Below are 24,503 nucleotides of genomic sequence, written 5' to 3' on the forward strand. Positions count from 1 at the left end.
CGTAGGCTACACGGGGGGTGGATCTTGACGTGTGTGCGCGCGTGTGCCCGCGTGTGCGGTCCGACGCAGTGGTTCGCGCTCAAGTTCCCTCCCGTCGCCATCTACCTGAACACGTGCCGCGAGTGCTACGAGGCCTACGTCATCTACAACTTCATGGTCTTCCTGCTCAACTACCTCTCGGGCAGCCAGCCCGACCTGGCGCGCACGCTCGCTGCCAAGGAGCCCGTGCGCCACTGGCCGCCGCTCTGCTGCTTCCCGGCGTGGCCCATGGGCGAGTGAGTGCCCCCCCCCCCCCCCCTTGGGCGATTGAGTCGGCCATGGGTGAGTGAGTCACCCCCCCTTGGGTGAGTGAGTCGCCCATGGGCGAGTGAGTGTGTCCCCCCCCCCCTCTTGGGCGATTGAGTCGCCCATGGGTGAGTGAGTCACCCCTCCTTGGGTGAGTGAGTCGCCCATGGGCGAGTGAGTGTCCCCCCCCCCCTCTTGGGCGATTGAGTCGCCCATGGGTGAGTGAGTAGCCCCCCCTCGGGTGAGCGATTGGACGATCGCCCGCCCGTGCTCGTTCATTCGCTCGCTTGCCGACAGGATATTTACGTACGTACGTTTAACTTATTTAGCGCCGTACGTATCCAACCGCGCTAATCGGAGATGCGCTTCCATTTAAATGCCCCCCTCTGCTGGAGGCTTGCGGTGTACCCGCGTCGCGGGTTCCAAGTTTGATACATCGATCGCAGTCGACTTAATTCCGAAAGCCACAAAGCAACATCGCCCCCCTACTGTAAGATCAACGGCCGCTTGCCGGTGCGGTGCCACGTTCACCTCGCGCCTCTCCGGGACGGGTGCCAGCTGGGAGCCCCCTGCCGCGGGGTCGCTCGAGATGTACTGCGCGGGAGGCCTCGTGTAAATATGAAGCGATGAGATGATGTTGAAGCCATGTGGCCTCGTCACCAGCGGTGAGGGTGTAACAACGGCAATGCCGGTGTGTACACGTGCAGCCTGCTTGTCGATGCACCGCTGCACGAGTTTGACTTCTGCCCCCCTTGCCCTCCTGCCCTATCTCTCGCTGCCCCTTCCCTGTGCAGGGTGATGCTGTTTCGCTGCAAGCTGGGCGTGCTGCAGTACACGGTCATCAGACCGCTCACCACCGTCGTGGCCTTGTAAGCTTCACGCACGAAGTCCTCCGGTGCCCCCACGGTGGCCAACGCAGTAATTGAACGGGGGGCCAGACGGGGATCGGAGCGCACGACAACTTACGGCATCGTAGCCGGGTCGTAAGATCGGCTTCACCCAGCTCGGAGCGAGCAAGAGTTGCGATTCTAGATTTGAAGCTTTCGTGACGGCAAGGATTCATATTCTTAGGTTTTTTCGGTAAAGTCACGTAGATAAAAAATTTAAATTAATAAAAGTAAAATAAAAATAAAATAAAAATCACCACGTTTCGGAGGCAACACACACACACACCTGAAGACGGAAGCTTGTGTTGCCTCCGAAACGTCGTGATTTTTATTTTATTTTAATTTTACTTTTATTAATTTAAATTTTTTACCTACGTGACTTTACCGAAAAAACCTAAGATTAAGAGTCCGCGATATTGCGCTTCGTAAAGTTATGAGGAATCTTACGAGTGATCGGAACAACAATCTCCGCGGGATGATTGTTAAAAAAGAGCATTTTGAGCAAGCGGCGAGAGTGTGAAAGTTGAGTTTGGGTGCTCTTGTATTTACTTGCGTGCGGGTTTTGTCTCGTCGCCTCACTCTAGAATCTCCGAGCTGCTCAAGGTGTACGGAGAGGGCAACTTCAGCTTCCACAACGTGTGGAGTTACCTCGTCATCATCAACAACATCTCCCAGATCGTGAGTCCCGCGGACAGCGCGAGTGATTGGAGACGCGCAGGGCGCCGAGCTCGTCATGCGACCGCTTTGTGCGCGGCGGGGGTGTGCGCTTCTTCAATTGTACGCACGTGTACATGTAGTTGTATTTTCTTGAATGTAATCGTGCGTGTGTGTGCATGTGTGTATGTGGGGAGCGGTAGTGTAGCAATTCGCTGCGCTGCGCTACGAACCCGCCGACCCGTGTTAGAATCCCACTCACGACGAATATCTGAAACCGGTCCTGGGCCTCTTCTAAGTTGACTCGGCCATAAATGCGTATCTGATGCGGTGTGTAAATATCAGCACTGGGGAGACAAAGATGGCAGGTCGTTGTGCTGGCTACCCACTCCGGCCTTCACCGGTGCTCGCTAACAGTCTGTTTAAAGGTTATACGCAGGGCAGAGGTCGCAATCGGGTACCCGATACCCGTACCCTACCTGATACCCGGCTACCCGTACTCGGCCGGGTACGGGTACTCGGCCGGGTACGGGTACTCGGCCGGGTACGGGTACTCGTTTGCGACCGGGTACGGGTAAGGAATCAAAACTCGTTTGCAACCTCTGACGCGGGGGTCTTTGTCTTTGTGCGCACGGCTCCACAGTTTGCCATGTACTGCCTCATCCTCTTCTACCGCACCCTGCGGGAGGAGCTGCAACCGATCCAGCCAGTGGGGAAGTTCCTGTGCGTGAAGACCGTCGTGTTCGTGTCTTTCTGGTGAGCGTCGCGCACGAAGGTGCGGGGCCGGAGAGAGCTGCGCTGTCCCGCGGGTCACTCCACTGACATGGACTGGCGTATCCGCGTCTTGCGAGATTTTCGATTTTTTTTCATTGTTCGTTCCGCTTCATCACTCTGCACAAACGCTCGCTCACGAGGAGAGAAGCAGCGGCGTGGTGTGCGCTCGCATGCAGCGCTGGAGAAAGCGTGTAACCTTTGCCCGGCTCCACCTTGTACGATATTAGGAAGCCACTGGAGCTATGCACCTTTATATCAAGATTAAAAACTCATTTCTGAAGAACTGCTTTTCGTGTTTAGTTTCTTGTCCTTCCCCCGCGCCTCCGATTAGCACGGTTGGCTACGTACGGTGCGAAAGACGTTCAACATACATATACGTACTTTGTGGAACTTTTGGACGACTATTTAATACCAACATCCCAGGATCGCCAGATGACGAAGACGACGGTGATATAATGTGTGTGTGTGTGTACGTGCAGGCAAGCGGTGCTGATCGCAGCCCTGGTGAAGCTGCAGGTGATTTCGGGCACTCTGGGCTGGAACAGCGTGGAGGCTTTAGCCACCGGGCTGCAGGTCAGGATGACGCCGTGACCGCGTGAAGTTTTCGACGATGAAATAAACAAAAGATCCGCGGCAGTAAAACCAACGGATATAAAAAAACACGCAACACTCTTTTACCACCGCTCGAGTGGAAAAAAAACCCCGGGGCTGTCAGTATGGTTGTAGGTGGCGGTTGGCTCAGGGAGGACAAGTCTTAGGCCCCTTCAACACGATCCACCAGCTCGACCATCCACAAACAGCCCTTAGAGCAGGGGTGGCCAACCTGCAACAGACCAAACAATACCCGCGAGTTCTGCAAAGAGCCAAGTGCGTATGTAAGCGTGTGTATATATACACGACAGTTGTCTGCACGGCACGGGAGACACTCATTATTCTTTCGTCCTGTGATAGCGCGTTGTACGTTATGCCCCTTAGGTAGAGCCGCAGGTGGTGGATTAAAGAGAGCCGCCGTTTGGCCACCGCTGCCCGCAGGGTAAAACTTGTCGACGCGAGACGCGGCGAGGGAGTCGCGAGGTCAAACACGAGCAGAGCACGTGGCAGACCGGACACGGTCGGCAAACCCGTGTGCCTACGGGTGGCGTCGGGCTACCAACGCGTGCTCTGCTCACGGCAACGTCGCAACTCTCTAGGTATTAGACATTAACCGTGATCCCGAACCACGACAAATTGTTGAATTTGCGAGTCTGGCAAATCATTACCCAGCCCCGTAGCAATTTGACGCACGGCTGTGTATGGGGATGGAGTGGCGGCGCAGTGGTTAGCGCACCGCGCCACGAACCCGGCGGCCCGAGTTCAATTCTTGCTCACGACCAACATCGGTGGTGAATATATGGACCGGTACTAGGCCTCTCCTAGGTTGACATAGCCTTAAATGAGTACCCGGTGTGATATGTAAACATCGATACCGAGGGGAGACAAAAGCGGCAGGGCGTGGCGGCCAGCCGTGTCGACCTTTGTAGTCTCTCGTCGACTGCACTTGCCCCAACGTCCCACGCAGGCTACACGGGAGGGATCTTTGTCTTCTTGCCCCTGTTCGTGGCTACACACACGCGGCTACACACGCGCGCAGCTACACACGCGCGCCCGATCTACCCGCAGGACTTTGCGATCTGCATCGAGATGCTGCTGGCGGCGCTGGCGCACCACTACAGCTTCTCGTACAAGGCGTTCGTGCTGGTGGCCGAGCGGGAGGTGTCCTGCCTCGACTCGTTCCTCGCCATGTGGGACGTGTCGGATGTGCGCGCCGACGTCCTCGAGCAAGTCCGCAACGTCGGTGAGCACGGGCGGTGCCGATGTGGTGACGGCGATGTGGTGATGGTGATGTGTTGGTGATGTGTTGATGATTGTGGTGATGGTTGTTGGGGGAAGGTGGTGTTGCCAGCGCTGCGCTGGTTTCGGCAACAGTAATGTTGGTTGGTGGAAGTGTTGATGTGTTATTGATGGTGGCGGTTGTGGTGGCAGTGGCGATAGTGGTGATTATGCTCGTAATGGTGTTGGTATTGACGGTGATAACGACAGTTATGCTGGTGGTGGTGATGGTCGTGTTGACGTCGGTGGTACTGGTGAGGTCGGCAGTGATGGCGTTGATCAGAGTAGTAACAAAAACCCCCCTGACATTGAGTCCCCTCCCATGGACTCTCTGCATAGTCTCCGACCCGCCGCATGTGCCGTCACAAACACAGAAGCACCATCACTTCGCCCCGCAACTCGAAAATTTCACGTTCACCGCCACCCATTCCCCCCGCAGGCGCCACCGTGCTGGGTCGCCCCAAGCGGCGTGCGGGCGGTGGAGGGGGCGCCGGCGACGCCGGGGGTACGGACGAACGCGCCAGCCTGCTGGGCGGCAGCTCGTCATCCGGTCGCACCCCGGAGGAGAGGGCCGGCGCGACGGTGGGGGGGCCGCCCTCCCCGTCACCGTCCGGGCACTACCAGGGCTTCGGGCAGACGGTGACCACGCCGACGGCGACGACGCCCAACGGCGACGGTTGCGCGCAGGAGGGCGGCGCGGCTCCGCCGGCAACGCCGCCCGCGTCGCACGATGCGGAAGCCGGTGCCGCCATCGTGGAGGTGACGCCGATAGAAACTCGCGTCACCGATGAACGAGACCCAGTCGTCTAACCCCGGCGTGTCCTGCGATCGGATTTCGAGGGTTTTGGCGAAAGCGCGCGTCTGCGTCTTGGATGGAGATCGCCACGAGCCAAAAACGGCACTTTACCAAATTCGCTCGCTGCACTAAGGTGGATTCGCGGTTTTAACTGCGAGGACCAACGGTGGAAGGGAGTGTCACGTGACGAGAGGCAGGGCTTCCTTTCTCAATGACAATTTTCCGGATCGCTAGACTGGAGTCAGTGACATGTTACTATTAGCCATGGCCATCGTGGGAGGTGTACGGTATGGTGGGTGTGTGGTGTGCTGGGTGCGGAGGGCAGCCCGCTCGCGCGCCCCGCTCGCGCGCCCCGCTCGTGCGCCCCACGCTTCCACGTCTGAACGAACGCTTCGCGGGTTACCCTACGCACCTCCCGGGATAACTCCTCGTTGCCTTTGCTCCCCCCGCCGTGCGCCATACGGCGGTCCGCTTGCCGCGACGAAGGTTCCTGCAAAACCCGGCGCGTGCCACCGACGACGGTTTCAAGGCGGCACGGTTTCACCACGTCGACCGCCAACGTGCCCGCCAGCCAACGTCGATGTGCAGCATCAGCAAGACGGGTGGTCTTTTGCGAGTCGGGGGGAGAAACCATGCCGTTACTACGTGGAGTACCTCGCCAGCCGATGTCTTTGCCATGTTTATCGCTCTAAATATGTAGCGGGGAATGCTGAGCACTGGACTTTGCCCAGCAGCATTAGTCTAAGCCGAGTTGCCATTACTCACGTGACAAATACGTCTAACAATAATAATATTGCAGCCCATTGTTTATCCACTGCTGGGCGAAGGCCTCCTCCGCATGCCGTGTAATTCATGGGAGTTGTGTACGTCGCCGCGCGTGGGTTGGTGGCGTGGGTTGGTGACGTGGGCGTCGCTGTCCGCACGCCACCGATGTTAGCTGTGGCCGGGAACTGAACTCTGTTTGCTCAGTTCATGGTCATGAGCGTGCTCATGACCCTCCCCCACCCCCCTAAAGATAATGATCTTAATTTGGTTGCTAACTTAAGGTGGCCTCGCCTGGTCCCAAGCGATCAGATGTGTAATTAATGGGTGTCGAGCAGTTACCTACGCCTTGCCAAGCAAGACACCCTCGGCCATCTCTTCAGTTGCCATGCGACGGACATTCTTTATAGTCTTCCGCAACTACGATCAATCCACCGCCAGATGAAGGCCTTCTCAAGCTGTCACCATGCCTCTCGCGCTCCTGCGGAGTAACGGGCGACCACTCCGTACGGGGCGTGTTCGTATTGTCGACGAGAGGCTTAGTGGAAGCGACTCCAAGGGCAGTTCTACTCCGGCAACTTTTGGGGGGACGTTTCCTGATCTTGCATAATTCTCTGCTGCACAAACGAGTTCCAGGAACGAATTCTAGATTTGAAGCTTTCGTGACTGCAAGGATTCATATTCTTGGTTTTTTTTGGTAAAGTCACGTAGGTAAAAAATTAAAATTAATAAAAGTAAAATATTATATCCTTTTTATTTTACTTTTATAAATTTCTATTTTTTACCTACGTGACTTTACCGAAAAAACCCAAGAATATGAATCCAGGAACTAATGTTTTTCACGTCACACACACACACATTCTCGTGCCCTCGCAAATTGAGAATGTTCATTGCTGAACCAAAAAAATGCACGAGTGGAGAGCTTCACCACTACCACAATCCAACACATCACTGGCGGATCCACCTGGTGCTCCTGTTAAAACTTGGGAGCTCCGTGTGCGGCTCGTGACGAATCCGCACGAGCGTGAGAGTTGGCGGTGATTTATTTTTATTTTTACTCAACGGCAAGAGGAGGTCAGTGGCATGAACTCGCCGTCCAGGTTTAAATGTTAAATAACGCGACGCGCAATGATTTTAATACGATTTTGTTAAACGGTTGGAAAATAATCGTTCTGACATTGTAAATAAAAAATATGTATGAGCGGAGATGTTTCCTGCCCCCCCCCCCCTCTGTTTTGTCTCGTCGCTTAATCAAAGGGAATCGCTTACGCGAATCCGGCTGGGTGAACGATTTCTTACACTCCATGAACACGCATCCGATCCTGCACACGGAACACTGCTTCCATACGGAACACAATTTCAACGCCAATTACATACACGCGCTGTCCCTTTTTGTCCATCCACTGCTTGACGAGGGCCTCCCCGTGCCGTGTGCATTGTGGGAGCTACTTGATCATCCGTCACCACGTTGGTGATTGCAGGGCGCCACGGTGGCAGGATGTAACCTACGTCGCCTGATATAAAGGAAGTCGTGGGTTCGATCCAGACCCTGACGCCTGTATAGTTAGAGTTTGCATGTCTCTCTTCCTGTGCTCGCGTGGATTTTTCTCCAGGTCCACCGGTTTTTCCCTCCACATTTAGAAACATAAGTTTGGAGTACTTCGCTGCTATAAATGCCCACGTGATAAGCCACTTCCTTGACCTATCGTTTGTGGCCCCGATCGCTTCTGAAAAAAGAGTTTAGGCTGGTTAAGACGGGGGCATAGAAGTACAGGGAAATAATGAATTAAACTAATTGTTAAATCTATGCTAATTTGGGAAATAACTGTACAAACTTGACGAATCCGAGCGACGCTGAATGCTTTAAATCGCCGTAGACGTCCACCGCTCAATGCCCGTGTCGTCTCTACACTCGCTCTGTGCGTTCGTCTCATACCGCACCTCCCTCATTTCTGGAGTTGATAACACGTTCCCTTCGGAGTGGGCAGGTAGGAACTTGGTTGGACAGCGCATTCGTGCGATCCGTGTCACGCGGCGCAAGCTGCGTGGGGCGCGTCACGTGGTGCTGAGATAAAAATCGAGGGCGTGGCTATGCACGACAGACAGACACATAATCCCTGGTGGGCAGTGTGGAACTGTTGTTCCTTACCTGTATTAGTTTATTTCCTTTGCCCCATTTTGCTGCCTTCCATATCCCAAGCGTGAAGAACACAGAATCGAAATTCGATTGATGTATCCATCACGCGGCCGAGTGCCAACGTTTGGCAAGCCGTGCGACGCGAACATTCATCCATTTGACTTTTCACTACTCATTTCCATTTCGTCTGTTTTTCTGCCCCCGCAACGTCTTGGCATGGCTGTGGCGGGCACAATCGTGGCGGCAACGGCCGTGTCCGTACATTGAACTTCTTTCGCAACATGCATAGTCAACCGTGCTGATCCATCGCTGCAAGCACCGCACTAATCAAGTGCAAGCGGCAACGGCTGTGGCGGCAACGTCCGATCGGCATGGACGCCCCCCCCCTAGGGGAGGGCCGCTGTCGTCGTTGCCGCAGCGGGGGCGACGCGGCACGCGAGCGAGACGTCCCCGTCGTGGCTGTGCGCTCGCACCTCCACGCGACTCCCCGCACTCACGCCCAGCGCCTCTTCGAGCGCCACGGCCGCTTGCTTGACGTGCGAGTGGGCGCGCAGCGTCGACAGCGCAGCGGCGCCGTCGCCCAGCCGCAGCTCGACCCACAGAGCGACGGCCGTGACGCGGCCGGGCTCGTCCGCGATCGCCTGCGAGTCCAGACGGCGGGGGGGGGGGTGAACGGTAGAACGGTAGAACGGTGATCGCGCTGCTTTATGCAGTCAAGAGTCTCACCGCACCGCTGATTAGCACGGTTGGCTATGTACGGTGCAAAAGAAGTTCAACATACATGGGTGGATGATCCAGGTTGTGTATTACCCGTGCTCACTTGCACGCACGCACGCACGTTGAACTTTTTTCGCACCGTACGTAGCCAACCGCGCTAATCACAGGTGCGGGGGAAGGCCAACAAACAAAAAGCAGTTCTACAGAATCAAGATGATTTCAAAGTGCATAACTCAAGTGGCTTCCTAATACCGCAAGGAAAAGTGTTTCAGACGGCCGCAGAAGGGCATCTGAAAGCGCGCGATGCGGTGACCGTCTTTGTCCGATGGCATGAACTTGAAGAGGCGAGTGGTGTCAGCCCTCCCCTCCACCTCCTCCTCCTCCATCCACGCTCACCGTGACGCAGTGCTCAGCGGCGGCCTCGCTCCCCGCCGCCATCAGGTCGAGGGTGAACACCTCGAACGGACGGCTCAGCCGGCGGCCCGGCAGAGTGCAGAGGTCAAGGTTCACCTGCGTGGGCACCTGTGAGACGCGGGGGGGGGGGGGGCACGGTGGACGTCAAGGCCATGGAAAGGGGAACCCGCGGCTCCACGGGACGCGACTTTCACACGCGGCCGAACACTTCGAAGAGTCCCTGCAAACAATACAGGGTGCATCAACATTTTTGAAACTATTTTATATGGGACTATCGTTTTTAATGGAAAAAGAACGGGTAATATGCTGTGACGTGATAACAAATGTCATGTTAATAGCTTCAAAGAGTCTGCATTTGTTCGCCATCATTGTCAACACACGCCTGGAATCTTCTCCAGGTGGTCTCCAGAGCCCGGAGACATTTATTTTGGTGTTGTTGAAAATTCTCAGACGTGTTAAAAAACATTTGAAGCACCTTGTATATAAAACTTTATATTTTTTACTTTAGCAGGTAAGGCCCACTGAGCTATATCGATTTTGTTTCAGAAGCGACCTGGCCACAAATGATAGCTCAACGAAGTGGCTTATCACATGTCAATTTATAGCAGCCGAATACCCTAAAACGCACGTTGATTCTAAATGTGAAGGGAAAAACCGGAGAACCTGGAGAAAAATCCAAGCTGCAAGCACCTTTAGCCACGCGAATCAAGTACAAAAGGAGAATATTTTCGACCTGACAAAATCCTGTCCCCAGTTCTCATGCACTTAGTCACTTAATAAAATATCTTGCCATGCATGCCGGTCAATTAGCTGCTCCTCATTCGTCGAGGGGACAGTGACTCGGTGCCCACGTGACCGCCAACTTGTCGGCAATTAAAGCGATTAAATATCAAAATCAGACGACATTCTAATTACACATTCAGCATCACCCCTAGACTATCGACTCTTGTTAGCTCCCGGTGCTCACGATGGCTTTCTCGATGCGTCCCGCCCCCCCCCGCCACCCCGTTGTTCTCCGTTCTCACCGAGAAGAGGTTGAGGAAGGGGGCGATGCGTAGGCCGAGCGTGGGCCCGGAGCCCAGCACGACGCTGTCGCTCAGCAGGGCATCCGACTCGAGCAGCTGCCCCACGAGCGTCGCGCTCAGCGGGAGCACCGTGCCGCCAGGGCGCAGCAGGGAGCTGCAAACGGCAGGCGGACGTCGACTCGGGGCGCGCATCCCACGCAGAATGTACGATCCGTTCAATCTCTTGCGTCGAGTGGATGGATAGCGTTTAAAAACTCGTTAATTTTCGATTTAAAGCTTTCGTGACTGCAGGGATTCATCTTTTTGGTTCTTTCGGTAAAGTCACGTAGAAGGGAAGTAATAAAATAACAAAAATAAAACAATAAAATAATTCTCACGACGTTTCGGCCACAACGCAAGTAGCCGTCCTCAGGTGGAGAACAGGTCTGTCGAGGAGACGGAGTCTGAATGATAAGCCCCAGGCTTGGAGCGACTATTTAAGCTGGGATGGAGGGGCGAAGAGCGCCTTAACAAAATAATTTGCATATCAAGAGGAATTTAGCATATTTATGGGAAAAGCAGATATGCGATTAGTACTAATTGTGAAATGCGTAGGAGGTTTGGCGAGGGGTTTAAAGTCATTATGCCCGTGCATTATGCAGGATTAGCAGCATCAAATTCGTTAATGTTAGAAAAATGTGCAAATAGTGATGGTGTGGTGTCGCAGTGGGTAGCGGACTGTGCTGTGAACCCGGTGACCTGCCGAGTGGGATTTCCGACGACAGCTACCGTGAGTGGCGAGCGATATCTGAAGCAGTCCTGGGTCTTCCGCTCTCAATACCAACCCCACACTGACCGGCGCGGTGAAGTATGCAAAAAAAACTGCCATGACCAACAAGGCATGGAGAGGCCTTCATTGAGCAGTGCAAATTATTGTACCTTTAGGTCAACAGAATGCAGAACACACACCCGACAGAACATACGTCCGAGACGTATATCAGTATAAATTAAAATTTGAATTAATTCCCGTGTCAAATCGCGACCCAAAAATCGTAACAGGTCGTCGAATCTCCGCGACCGTGGTGATGCACACAAATCGTGACACGTCCTGCTGCGAATGCGACGCACGGAGCATCGCGACCCGCGACCGCGACCACTAACCGCGCGAGTGCGGCTTTCTCCACGAGGCCCTGGCGGAGGAGGCCGGTCGGCTCCACGGCCTCCAGGACAATCACGTCCCACGAGCCGTCCTCCGTGCAGTCCTCCTCACTCTCCACCACCACCGCTTCCTGCTGCTGCTGCTCTCCCATCGTCATCGCCTCGTCTTCCGTCGCGCCGTCCGGCGAGGGCCGGGCCGCCCCGCTTGCAGTCCCGCAACCCGGCTCGCTGCGCACGCCGCCGCCTCTTTCTTTCCGGCAAGCCGAGCCGACGCCGTCGTCCAGAAACCTCAGCTGGGCCGCGACGCCGTTAGCGGCGGCCAACGCACGGAGCGCCCGCCGTCTCCGTGGGTCCTCGGCGGAGCTGCAGACGATCGCGGTGCCGCCGCCGTCAGCGCCGCCGCCGCACGCGCGCGCCACCACGAGTGGCAGCACGGAGAGGCCCGTGGAGAGGTCGAGCACTCGCAGCGGTCCCGCTCCACCGCCATTCCTCCCCGGGGCGTCCCGCGCGGCGCGGGAAAACGCCTCCCAGTGCTCGACGTCGTTGAGACGCGCCACCTCCCAGGGCTCCAGCGCGCACGTCTCGACGCCCGGCGCCCACCCGCTCGCCGTGCCCAGGCTCGCGATGGCGGAGCAGAGCCAGGCCTCGCCGTCACCTTCGGGGGTCGCGACCTCCGCGGCCGTCGACGCGTCGTCGAGTTGCGACGTCGAGCCGGGCGCCGGCCGGGCTACGGCACGACGGGGCGCTGCCGACGCTGCCGGGGTCACGGAGACGCAGGAGAGGCCGAGGTGCCCGTCCCGACACGCGGCCTCGATCTCCAACGTGTCTCCCTCCCTCACCGTGTAGCCTGACAGCGGCAGCAACAGTAGGGTCAATGTGCGTCGAACTACGCACAGTTAACACTTAAATTAATTTATGGGGGTTTTCTTTATTCCACGTTATATATATATGCAAGTAACAATCTACGTATATCACCGATAAGATTTTAGAAGCTAATTAGATGTTGAGCCTGTGTAGCGCCTGGATGGTCGATCACCACGTGTGGTGGACAACAAATTGGCAATGCATCAAAATCCATCGAGGCTTCTCTGCTCCGTCGCCGACCCGCACTAACCACGAGGTCACGCGCACAATTTCTCCCGTGCGTACGTGCGCACGCGCGCGTGCGAGCGTGCGACTAGCGTCCTGACCGTTCCAGCCATGCACGGGCGTCGCCGGGTACACCGCCTGCTCCCAGCACGAGTCCTCGCCCGGCGCCGTGCTCAGCGACGACTCCTCGTCCAGACGCAGCCGGAACCAGGCGACGATCGCGTCCAGCGTGCCGCCGCACGTCGCGCGCGCTCCCCGCCGCTCCGGCGCTCGCGAGAACAGCCCCTCCAGCTCCTGCGGGAAAACACGGGGAACGTCTCGGACCGCGGGGATTGCGAGCGACGGAATGCAGCGGCCGTCAAAGCTGACGCTCGCTCGCCCGCTGGAGCGACGGTGACGATGCCTCGGTCAGTGAGGGACAAACCTGGGGGTTGTTGAAGTCCACGGCGAGGACGGGGAAGGGATCGCAGAGAAAGGTGTAGCCGCCGGGAACGCGACTCATGCGCTCGGTGGTGTAGGGCTCCCGGCAGCTGCCCTCGTTGTCCGCGTCCTTCCCCTCCTCTCCCTCCTCATCGTCGTCATCCTCGTCGTTGTTGGTAGGCGTGTCCCGCCCTGAATAGAAAGCGACGGGTTTTTTTTAACGCTCTCCAGCTCAGGTTGAAGCGTCCATACATTAGCTCTGTCCGTCTTTCCCTGCATATGTTTGTCCGTCCATCCATAACGATTATCCTACGTAATTAAAACTTAAAGGTATGTATGTGGAACTTCTTTCACATCGTACGTAGCCAACCGCGCCAATCGGATGTGCAGGGGAAGGACTACAAACTAAACATAAAATAGATATTTGGAAGTTTCCCTGTTGAAAACCAGCCAAATTGATCAAATGGTTGGGAGACGAAAGCAAATTGATTAATTTCATGCGATGACCCTGACAGCTGCCGTGTCTTCGGTACCGCTAAGGAAATACTTCTGAAGATGACCCAGCAGAGGGGGGAGGAGGAGAGGGGAGGGGGGAGGAGGAGAGGGGAGGGGGGAGGAGGAGAGGGGAGGGGGGAGGACGAGGGAGGAGGGGGGGGAGGAGGTAGGAGGGGGAAAGGGAGGAGGGGGGGGGAGGAAGAAGAGGGGGGGAGGGAGGAGGGGGAGGTAGGAGGAGGGAGGGAGGAGTAGGACCAAGGCAGGCCCCAAGTGAGTGGGGAACACGCCAGGGAGACTTCTCGCGAGTTCGCTGTGAATCGGGCGGCAGCGTGGTGCAGCGGTAACGACACTTGGTGCGTCTCACAGCGAACATTTCTCTGCAGCAGGGAATGCGGGGGACGTGCATCTCCTTCCACGTGCCATTCTCTAACTCGTGGACTCGCACTGCTCTGCGAGAGGTCCAAATGCACTCCAAGTGACCAGCTGTCGACGGCACAGTTGTAATTAAATTGGGAAAAAGGACGTTGAAAGGCGTTGCGTTATTGTCCACGCGTTGCATCAGGAGGCGCCACCAGATGATGCTGGACATCTGTGGAAAAGGGCTTCATAGCTCATCGGATTCCCCCAGGATAAATAAAGTTTCTGATCGTGATGCATCGTGGTTACCGATTCTTGGTGGCAGACCGATGAGGCTCCTGAAGGCGACGCCCGTGTCCAGACGAGTGCCGCAGGCTTCCCGCACGCACAGCCTGCAGCAGCACCACCCGGGACCACGGGCGGACGGACACACAGGACGCACCACAAAGATCCCCCGTGTAGCCTTAACAAACTGTTGGGGCAAGTGCTGTTCGCGAGTAGCACCTATGAAGGCCGGAACGGCAGACGAGGGGATGGGTGGTTGGCCAGCACCACGCCCGGCCGCCTTTGTCTCCCCGGTGTCGATGTTCAAACACCGCACCAGGTACTCATTTGAGGCTGAGTCGACATAGGGGAAGCAAAGAACCGATTCAGATAATCGTCACAGAGTGTTGGCCGTGAGCAGGAATCGAACTCGGGTCGCCGGGTTCGTAGTGCCGCGCGCTAACCATTGCACTACCGCTTCCTCCACACACACCACACACACCACACACGGCACTCACCGGTGATAGCGCCGGATCTCGGGGCACTCCACGGCGCAGGCGTACACCGTGGCGCCTGCTGGTATCACTTGCCCGCACCCGGCGTCACCAACACCAGCGTCGGCGCCGTTCACCGTCGCCTGCGGCACACAATGTCACGCGCTCAGCTCGCTCCGGTTCACGCGGGACGCACGCGGTGTCGCCTCGCCCGAACGACCGTCCACGGCTCGCGCCGCTCGGCTCACCGAGCGTCGCTCTGCTCACCACAGGCCAGAGGTCGCAATCGGGTACCCGATACCCGTACCCTACCCGATACCCGGCCGGGTACGGGTACCCGTTTGCGACCCTGGTGCGGCCGGGTACAGGTAGACCGTGAGTCACTGGTGAGTCACCGTTTGTCACTCATTTCCCAACGTCTTGTCTCTTCTCACAATTCAAGTTCCTAGAATCAACCCACCCGCGCCTGCAACATGGCTTCATCCCAGAGGTCGCAATCGGGTACCCGATACCCGGCTATCCGTACCCGGCCGGGTATCGGGTACGGGTACCCGTTTACGACCCTGGTGCGGCCGGGTACGGGTAAGGAATCAAAACCCGTTTGCGACCTCTGCCACAGGCCACTCTGCTCATGGCAAGTCACTGAGCGAGCCGCTCTGCTCACCGTGGGCGGCGGGGGCAGGAGGAGGTGTCGCCAGGCGTGGATCAGACTCTCCACGATTCCCTCCCCCAGCAGTGCCGCGTCCATCGTCTCAGTCACGACCAACGACACCCTGTGGCACCGTTCATTCGTGAGCAGGCCCAACCACGTGGTGAACATCGGTAAAAAAAAAGAGGGAATTCAACAGCAGTGAAAAGAATAATCTTTAAACTACAACAACAACCTTCACCTACATTAGACCACCGCGACATGTATGTATGTATGTTCAACTTATTTCGCACCATGCGTATCCAACCGACTGATGCTCGGCTGTGAATGCAAACTGTGCGCATGACCTGCCCCTGCCGGACACCTGCGAAAGACAGCTAGCTTCATAGCCCATCGGATTTCTCCAGGATAAGCAAAGAATTCCGATTTCGATAGTGAAGGCGCCGGGGCGCAGCGCGCTCGCTCACCTCTCAGGGAGGTCGCGCGGCACTGCGAGGTCGTGCGACGCCGCGTGCAGGAGGGAGACGTCGCCGGCGAAGCCGTTGGCGGAGAGGACCTCGCGCGCCAGCTGCACGGCGGTGCGCGACACCTCGCAGGCGAACACGCGGCCGGCGCCGGCCTGCCGCGCAAACATGCTGCGCCCAGCTGCCGGTCAGCGGACCGATCCGCCGTGCGACGGGCAAAACAAACGCCGCAAGAAAGCGGCTGCGGCCAAAGGAGTGAACTCGCGCGAGGAGAAGAAACGCGACGTGGAGGATGGAGCGGGTGAAATCCTCTGTGGGGTGGGTGCTGGAGCTAAATGGATCGCTGCATCGCGAGACCATCAGAGGTGACGACGGCTTGGCGGAGGCCTTCATCCAGCAGTGAATTAATTGTGGGAAATGTCACACGTTACAAATTATATTCACGTCGCAATTGAAAATGGTTAAGAGCAAAATTACGCAAAAACAGCTGTAATCGGAGCTTCTTTTCAGCCGGCCGGCTCAGTAACCTGGACAATATAGAAATGCACCCGGCACACCACATCCAGTATACTTCCAGCTACGGCTGTGGCTACTTGTCACGTACCCTCTACTGCAGTCTACCAGCGATATGGCAAATATTCCGTGGGCAATTAAACCCCAATTGTAATAGCCTCCTGATCCGGGAAATCCCGCCTCAGAGTGGATACCGAGAGAAGGCGAGAGAAGCAGAGGAAGACAGCGGAAGAGACGGTGAGATGAAATCAAAGAGTTGTGGGCCGGAGCAACTCAAGTAAGGCAGAACTGGAAGAAAATCGGGGAGTCCATTTCGCAGCAGTGGGACGGTACATGCTGACGACAACAGGAAACTAAAACTAAACATTTTTTTATTTTACCAGGTAAGGCCCACTGAGATATTTAGCTCTTTTTCAGAAGCGACCTGGCCTCAAATGATCGCTCAACGAAGTGTCTGATCATGTGGATATTTATACCAGCCAAATACTCTGAACGCATTTTTGTAAATGCGGAGCAAAAACCAGATGACCCGGAGAGAATTCCACACAACCACGGGGAGAACATACAAACCCCAAATATACAGGCGATAGGGTTGGGATCAAACCCACGACCTCCTGCATACCAGACAAGGTAGTTAACATCTCGCCACTGCGCCTACACATTTCTACAGACCTTCCTCCCTCGCTCTCTCACTCGCCGCTCGCCCCGGCTAACCTGAGAATGCCGGTTCCCGCGCCGATATCGAGCACCGTGCAGCCCGCGTCCCCGCGCTTGGCGACGGCGCGGCGCAGGGCGTCACGGTAGGCCTCGTTGCGCCGCCGGTCGTTGAGCATGGGGAAGTGCCAGCGCTCGAGGAGCCAGCTGGCGGCGCGGCGGAAGTTCTCCCTCGCCGGCGCCCACCCCGGAGCGGATCGCAGCGCGCGCAGGAAGCAGGCAGCCGCCTCGTCCCAGAAGCCCAGCCTGCGCCGTGACGGACCGGGTGTGAGAGGCTGCGGGCCGGCCTTCGACCGTCTAAGACTCTAAGTAAACGATCGGCACATCCATTTTATTGCAAGCGGAGTGAGAGGTGACGGAGGGTCTCGGACCGACTAATGCGCGAAGAAACCGTCGGCAGGGTTGGAATTGTTAAAGCGAAAGGCTGCTGCGGTGGGGGATCCAAGTTGTTTATATGGAGTGCTCTTGCCAATAACGTGGGGTAATCCAGCTGGGTTCGATTAGCAAGCCTGACTTTGTGGATGAGAGAAGGTTCAGAGTTTGATTGTTTAAACAAATGCTGCTCGATATTATCGGTCCGGAAAGCCAAATAGGCTGGGGGACTAAATAAATGTTTATTTACATGTGGACGCAGAATGCAGTTTTGCTTAAATGTTACCCATAAAACAAAAACAAAAAAAATTCCAGGTAAGGCCCACTGAGCTATGTAGCTTTTTTCAGAAGCGACCTGGCCACAAATGATGGCTCAACAAAGTGGCTCGTCATTTGGAAATGTATAGCAGCCAAATCATCACGAGTATGCGTACGAGTCTCAACGCGAGGACAGGGCTTAATTTTAGCCGGCTCTGCGAAAATAAATTCCCCCACCCGGCACACCGCATCCGGTATACCGCTCGCGATGGCTGCGGCTCTTTCTTAGCGAATTCCCCGGGCACCTGAAGAGGCTCTCGCCCATCCCGTTGAGGATGAGCTCGTCCTCGGGGTAGAGCGCCAGCGCTTGCTCGTAGCAGTCGAAGGCGTCGCGCGCGCGACCCAGCTCCTCCAGCTCGCTCGTCCACGCGCGGGCACAATCATGGAACTCGGCCTGCATCCCCGCCGCACACAGCACCGCATCGCACACCAGCATCACATCGCATCATCGCATCGCCGGCTACCATCCTCATCAAACCGCTTTCCGAGACGTTCACGTCGCTCGCCATTTGCCACGCAAGCTCGTCGTTCACCGCCACCCCGCGCTTCCATCACTTATCCTTCGCCCATCACAGGATCCCTTTAGCATCATCTCCCGTTCTATTTGCCACCCTGACAGCGCACTCTCGTTGCTCAACCGTGAATGTTCTTGCTGGTGGCTGGATGCGGTCCATAACTAAATTTGCTGGCGTCTGCCGACTTCCTGATATTACAAACACCTCTGGACCGTGGCTTATTTCAACCCGCGACGTATATATGAGTGTGTGATCGTCATAAACGAAACGATTAATTACAATTACCACCGTCCTAGAGTGTGGTGTGTGCGTTCTGAAAATGCACCTTCTTAAGGAATAGGACTCAACACAGTACAGTTGAATATTCATAACAATTGGTCAATAGTGGGATGGGACAAGCGTAAGACAATTCCACTAAACCACCCTTCTGCTAGATCCTGCAACAGGGACGACCGTTGATGATGGACGACGATGATGGTTTGGGTAGAGGCTTAATTTCAGCTGGGTCTGTCTGGGTGACGGTCACCAAAATGTCTAAACCCAGCACCCCACATCCATTTCCCATCTCGCTGTGGCTGTAACTGCTGGTCCCGTGCCTACTTCAGTCTAAGCAGCGACCGTTGCTCCAAATCATCACCAAGTTTCACAACCGAGGATTAATGAGTCGGCAACACATTCAGTGACGTTAACCCCTTGGGTTACGAACTTGGTGATTTTTTTAGATTGATCACGACGATTGGTGATGGTGACCTTGATGACAATGACGAATAAAACGAAAGTTGATAACTATGACCACCACCACCACCATCATCACCATCACCACCACCATCATCACCATCACCACCACCATCATCATCACCATCACCACCTCACCTGCACGGATGACCGAAGCTCAGGCGCCAAGGTGAGCGCCAGGAGGTAATGGGCGAAGCCCGTGCCCGGGTCCTTGGCCTCCACCAGGTCCCTGGCGAGCATCAGGGAGCGGTGTCCTCCACCCCGAGCCGTGTCCACCTTCTTGTCCCTTCCACCCTTCTTCTTCCTCATCCTCCTCCTCGCTCCGTCCTCGTCGTTGCCGCCACGGGCGTCGCCGGACGACATCGGCCGCAGAGGGTGGCCACAGGGGGCCCACTCAACAACGTGGCCGGCTCGACCAGAGGACGTGTGGTTATTGATGTGGGCCCTGACCCCAACTGTGGGCGTGCCGGTGGTGGTTGTGTTGTGGGTGTTGAGAAGAACGTAATCAACCAGGTAGGGTGTTGACTGTTATGTTATCCGACTCTCTGTTGTATTACATTACATTTCTAAGTATACTAGATTTGTGTTTCTATTTCATTTATACCTGATGACGATTGCTTGTGTTGCAATCGAAACGTCGTATGCTAGTATTTAATTATTTTCTCTTGATACGTGACTTTACCGAAAGAACCAGAGTAATTCCTGCAGTCACGAAAGCTCCAAATTAAGTATGTTGAGAGGGGGTTTGGGGTGGCTGAGTGGACTTGCCCACGACTGGGTGCCACCAGCGGTGTCAAGATGGGCCACAGCGCGTCTTAGACGTTGCCAGCACCAGCCTCTGCCAGTATTTGCAGGGTGTCGTTTAGTTGACCGCGAGTTTAGGAAGCGAGACGAAAGTTGCGTTTCAAGATACAGTAATTGGAATGCGGCTTATGCAAGGAAGGATGTAAATTGCCATCATGTTCAATAAAGAGCTAAAATGTTGTACTGTACAGATGTAGTTCAGTCCTAAACAAACTCAAATCGAAATATTGCAAATTGAGACCCAACAAAGATGGGCCAGATACTGAGACATTGTATCCTCACTTCTTCTGTATTGCTCCAAGTCCCCTGCTGAACGCTTGATTAATATATACCATCGTCAATGAACAGAGTAATTTGCCTCCCGTGAAGTGTGACGTTACATCCGATGTTTTGTTTTTAAACCCATTATTAGATCCTTGGAGAGAGAAACAACCCCAATTTGATTTCCGAGTCCCAATCGGCGTTATTCCTGGGCAAGATTAACACAGCTACAGTACTTGACTTGGTATAGGGGGCGCAGTGGTTAGCGAACTGCGCTCCGAACCGGCGCTCCCGAGTTTCAATTCCAATATCGAGTGATATCAGAGGCTCTTTCACTTCACTAAGCGCCACAGTGACCGGCGTGGCGAGGTATGGTCAAAACAAACAAAGCCTTGTGGTCCGACACGGCCCTTCGCGAGCGAGAGGCCTTTATCCAGCGGCGGATAGAAAATGTCCGTCAAGTATAAAGCGACGACTGAAATGGCGGATAAAGCTTCCCTTCCACCTTCGCTAGTTTAGCCCTTCGTCGACGTGATGCTGACACGTTGACGTTGTACTTCTGCGACTGAGAGAGACGCGGTGCTTTGCTGCGCGCACATTGCGAACGCAAACTGCGCCGCGCTGCTTGACAACAACCCACGTGCACCTCGCTTCCTCCTCCACTCACCCCGGAAGCTGTCACGCGCACGTGCTTCCGGTTTATCGCCCCCGCCCCCCCCCCCCACATTAAGGGGCGGGGGGAGTGGGAGGTTGGGTGGGGGGAGGTTGGGTGGGGGCGGGGAGAGAGGGGGGTGGGGGGGAGAGGGGGGTTGGTGGGGGGGAGTGGGGGGTTGGTGGGGGGGAGTGGGGGGTTGGTGGGGGGGAGAGGGAGGTTGGTGGGGGGGAGAGGGGGGTGGGTGGGGAGAGGGGGTGGGTGGGGGGGAGAGGGGGGTGGGTGGGGGGGAGAGGGGGGTGGGTGGGGGGGAATGGGTGGGATGGGGAGGGAGTGGAGTGGGTGGGGGGAGTGAGGTGGGGTGGGATAGGGGGAGAGGGAGGTTGGTGGGGGGAGAGGGAGGTTGGTGGGGGGAGAGGGTGGTGGGTGGGGGTTCAGGGAGTGGGGGGGACTGGGTGGGTGGGGGGGACTGGGTGGGTGGGGGGGACTGGGTGGGTGGGGGGGACTGGGTGGGTGGGGGGGACTGGGTGGGTGGGGGGGACTGGGTGGGTGGGGAGTATGGGGGTGGGGTGGGGGCAGTGGGGTGGGGGGGGTGACAGCGCCCCCTCGTGGCTGCAGATGAAACAACGATCCCATTGTTGTGCACGGAACCCAACTCGTGTTGGCGACGCGACGCCTGCCGCGTCGGCAACGCTGCACAAGCACACGCAGGGGCAATGAGTAACAAGGCGACGTTTCGGGCAATGACCCCCCCCCCCTCTTCTTCTTCATGGAACATTCTTGATTGAGGCTTAGCGAGCGAGGAGACGGTAGGGGGAGGACGGGGAAGAGGAGGAGGAGGGGAGAGAGTGAGGAGGAAGGAGGAGGTGAGGGTTGGGGATTGAGGGTGGAGGAGGAGGAGGGCTGATGGCTGGGAGGGGTTGAGGGTGGAGTAAGAGGAGGAGGGTGCAGTTGTGGTTGGGTCGGGGTAAAGGCGAGGCGAGAAATATAATTTGAACGAGGACGAGCGAGAGAGAGAGGCGTGAGAGAGAAAGAGAGAGAGAGGAGGGCGCGGAATGGAGAGTGGGGTCGTTTGGAAAGTGTCTCGCATGAATCTGGCTCGCTGTAGTTTCGTAATCCATTATTGATGCGAGCGGCCGTGTTAGCGCCGTCCGCACCATCACCACCATCATCATTATCATCATCATCACCACCTTAATCGATAACATCACCGCCGCCGGCAGCAGCACCACCACGCCCGTCAACACCACAAACAATAGCATCGCCAGCAACAACATCAACAACGACGGTCATTGACAGCACCACCACCACCACGTAGCCACAACAAACGACACCACCGACAATAGCATCCACCACGAGAACACCATCAGACTCATCAACCGTGTCCAACCATCATTACACCAACTCTACCATCATCATCGCGGAGATCAAATCCATCACCAGCACCATCATCATCATCACCACCACGATCACCAATACCACCGCCATCATCATCATCGCGTAGATCAAATCCATCATCACCATCATCATCGCGGAGATCAAATCCATCATCACCAGCACCAACACCATCATCATTATCACCACGATCACCGCCGCCGTCAATCAGCGACATCGCCATGGGTCTGCCTCCGCTGGAGTTTAGCGAGTGCTACTTGGACAGCCCCCAGTTCAGGGAGAGGTTGAGGATCCACGAGGCCGAGCTGGAGAAGACGAGCAAATTCATCAAGGAGCTGCTCAAGGCCGGCAAAGCCCTCATCCAGGCGGACATGGGTGAGCTCTTGTGACAACGGGGGCGCTGTGAGATGTTAACTACCTCGCCTGGTGTACAGGAGGTCGTGGGTTAGATTCCGACCCTGACGCCTGCTGCTGTATATGTGGAGTTTTCGTGTCTCTCATCATCATCACGGTGGCTAGGAGATGTTAACTACCTCGTCTGGTGTGCAGGAGGTCGTAGGTTAGATCCCGACACTGACGATGCCTGCTGCTGTATATGTGGAGTTTTCGTGTCTCTCTCTCATCATCATCACGTCTGTGTGTCTAATCAATATAGACAGTATCACCAGATGTGAAAGGGCACATACCTCGTGCTGCAATCTGCATTCCATGGGTAGGTTGTACGTAAACGCAAAGCGGATGGTTGAAATCGGCCTTTAATTGTCTCGGTGTGTCAGAGCACAGATTTTACTGGTAGGAACCTCCTGGTTACACCAGACCACATGGGATTATTGTGTCCGTCCGTCGTGCATCAACAAATTGGGAGGGGTGGGGCTGGGTGGAGAGGGGAGGGTGGGGAGGGGCTGGGTGGGGAGGGGCTGGTCACCCCGTGGTGCCCTTGTAAAACTCAACGTTTAACCTACTCACGCCGGCTTGTGCCCGCCCTCACAGTCGGGCATATTTGCGGAATACACCACGCCGCCGTTGACCCTGGCCATTGACCGAGCAACCCAACGTTCCTACCAGCTCCCTCCACAGGAATGTGTTTAATGCCATCTGTGCCTGCCTGCATGTGTCCCGTTCTGGCAGTGGAGATTAATAATATACGTGCTGTTGTTTGTACTGCATGTGTATGTACAGTATGCTGATGTACAACATTTATAAACTGTTAAGTTACGGTGGCTGTACATTGCCCAGCGTGGTGAAGTATGGTCAAACTGTTCACGCGTGTGGAGTTCTTCATCCAGCACATTGTTATTACGGTGAGGCGCAGCCCTGCAATGGCTTGCCCAATGTCTCCGCTGGCAGAAGGGAGTTCTCGAGAGCTCACTTTGAGGGTACGGAACTTTGGCCTACTCTTCCACGCTAACCAAACGTCTCGCGAAGGAAGGGGCCGACGGCAGACACGGAAATAAATAAGCACCACCGTCATTATCGCCACCATCATCCATCATGGGTGGTTAAAGTTAGTTCCTCCTCGTGATGCCATCACCACTCAAGTGGGAAGTCAGCAGTAAGCTGCCCCATTGATGGGCCCTATAGACTCTGCCTTTTCGGAAGCTAAGCACGGTTCAGCCCTGCCGTAGTTTGGATGGGCTGCAGAGGGGTACTTTGATTGCAGTGCAGGAAAAAAACCACAATTATTGTACGGTACTTCTATGCCCCCCGCGTCTGTGCTCCCTGCCTTCACCAGCTGGCATTGGCCAGCGTAGCAAGTGTGGTCAAATTATGACATTATGAAATTATGACATTATGACATTATGAAATTATGCGCGCGGTGTGTGGAAGCACTCATCCAGCAGTGGATTGACGAAAAGGGCTCGATGCGTGCGTAACATTGTAACCATAGTGACAACACAAAGTTCCACCGTGTAGCCTTAACAGACTGTTGGGGCAAGTGCTGTTAGCGAGCACCTATGAAGGCCGGCACGGCACACGAGGGGGTGGGTGGCCAACACCATGCCCGGCCGCCTTTGTCTCCCCAGTGGCGATGTTTACTACACACCGCACAAGATACACATTTGAGGCTGAGTCGACCTAGGGGAGGCCTAGGGGAGGCCCAGGACCGGTTCAGATAATAGTCACTGGTGTTGGCCGTGAGCGGGAATCGAACCCGGGTCAGCCAGGTTCATAGCGTAGCGCGCTAACCGCTGCACCACCGCTCCCCACAACCATAGTGACAGATACACACACACAGCATAGACGTATATCCTCATTCACAACAGGGCAATGCTGTGTTCATTTGTACAGCAGTACAAAGACAAAGGTCCCCCGGACGGCCTTTAACAGACTGTTGCGGCAAGTGTTGCCATTCGAACGCCTACGAAGGCTGGAACGGCACATGATGGGTGGTGTTGCCAACTCCACGCTGAGGCCCCCTTTGTGTCTGCCCAGAGCTGACGTTTTACACACCGCACCGAATGCCTCATCCGAGGAGGCTGTGTCGACCTGTTGTTATTGTTGGTCGTAAGCGAGAGACATGTCGTGATTGGGTAC

The 24,503-nt window shown here is 55.9% G+C and overlaps 3 protein-coding genes across 13 annotated transcripts in view; 2 read left to right on the forward strand and 1 right to left on the reverse strand.

Moving 5' to 3' along the window:
• Positions 1–7,233, forward strand: part of LOC144722718 (transmembrane protein 184C-like) — a 21,237-nt gene extending 14,004 nt beyond the window's left edge. For all 7 annotated transcript variants that reach the window (XM_078601056.1, XM_078601059.1, XM_078601061.1 and 4 more), the window contains 7 exons: positions 70–275; positions 1,080–1,154; positions 1,757–1,850; positions 2,470–2,582; positions 3,080–3,173; positions 4,260–4,434; positions 4,909–7,233. In XM_078601056.1, the coding sequence (XP_078457182.1) occupies positions 70–275; positions 1,080–1,154; positions 1,757–1,850; positions 2,470–2,582; positions 3,080–3,173; positions 4,260–4,434; positions 4,909–5,279 (1,128 nt within the window). In that variant the 3' untranslated portion in view covers positions 5,280–7,233. The remainder of the gene's footprint in view (positions 1–69; positions 276–1,079; positions 1,155–1,756; positions 1,851–2,469; positions 2,583–3,079; positions 3,174–4,259; positions 4,435–4,908) is intronic.
• On the reverse strand, positions 6,951–20,613 carry LOC144722716 (protein arginine N-methyltransferase 9-like). The gene is made up of 13 exons (XM_078601050.1): positions 18,995–20,613; positions 17,852–18,000; positions 16,917–17,162; positions 15,693–15,860; positions 15,241–15,349; positions 14,601–14,719; positions 14,128–14,210; positions 12,971–13,158; positions 12,648–12,840; positions 11,461–12,304; positions 10,321–10,474; positions 9,278–9,403; positions 6,951–8,805 (listed from the first exon to the last, which is right to left on the reverse strand). The coding sequence occupies exons 1-13, from the start codon at positions 19,217–19,219 to the stop codon at positions 8,551–8,553; spliced, it is 2,859 nt and encodes a 952-aa protein (XP_078457176.1). The 5' UTR covers positions 19,220–20,613; the 3' UTR covers positions 6,951–8,550.
• A 600-nt stretch (positions 20,614–21,213) lies between these two features.
• LOC144722720 (rho GTPase-activating protein 26-like) overlaps positions 21,214–24,503 on the forward strand; it is a 102,992-nt gene continuing 99,702 nt past the window's right edge. For all 5 annotated transcript variants that reach the window (XM_078601064.1, XM_078601066.1, XM_078601067.1 and 2 more), the window contains exon 1: positions 21,214–22,343. In XM_078601064.1, coding sequence (XP_078457190.1) covers positions 22,190–22,343 — 154 coding nt within the window. In that variant the 5' untranslated portion in view covers positions 21,214–22,189. The remainder of the gene's footprint in view (positions 22,344–24,503) is intronic.

Source organism: Lampetra planeri, chromosome 15 (assembly GCF_965212315.1).
Source record: "Lampetra planeri chromosome 15, kcLamPlan1.2.h2, whole genome shotgun sequence".
Classification (NCBI taxonomy): domain Eukaryota; kingdom Metazoa; phylum Chordata; class Hyperoartia; order Petromyzontiformes; family Petromyzontidae; genus Lampetra; species Lampetra planeri.

What these genes read in the sequence shown, in the direction of transcription:
- LOC144722716 (XM_078601050.1), bottom strand. Translation starts at nt 19,219, where the DNA reads ATGTCGTCCGGCGACGCCCGTGGCGGCAACGACGAGGACGGAGCGAGG. An exon ending in CCGCGCGACCTCCCTGAGAG is followed by an intron (nt 15,350 to 15,692) that starts GTGAGCGAGCGC and finishes ACGGTGCCACAG; the next exon opens with GGTGTCGTTGGTCGTGACTG. An exon ending in GAGATCCGGCGCTATCACCG is followed by an intron (nt 14,211 to 14,600) that starts GTGAGTGCCGTG and finishes GTGCTGCTGCAG; the next exon opens with GCTGTGCGTGCGGGAAGCCT.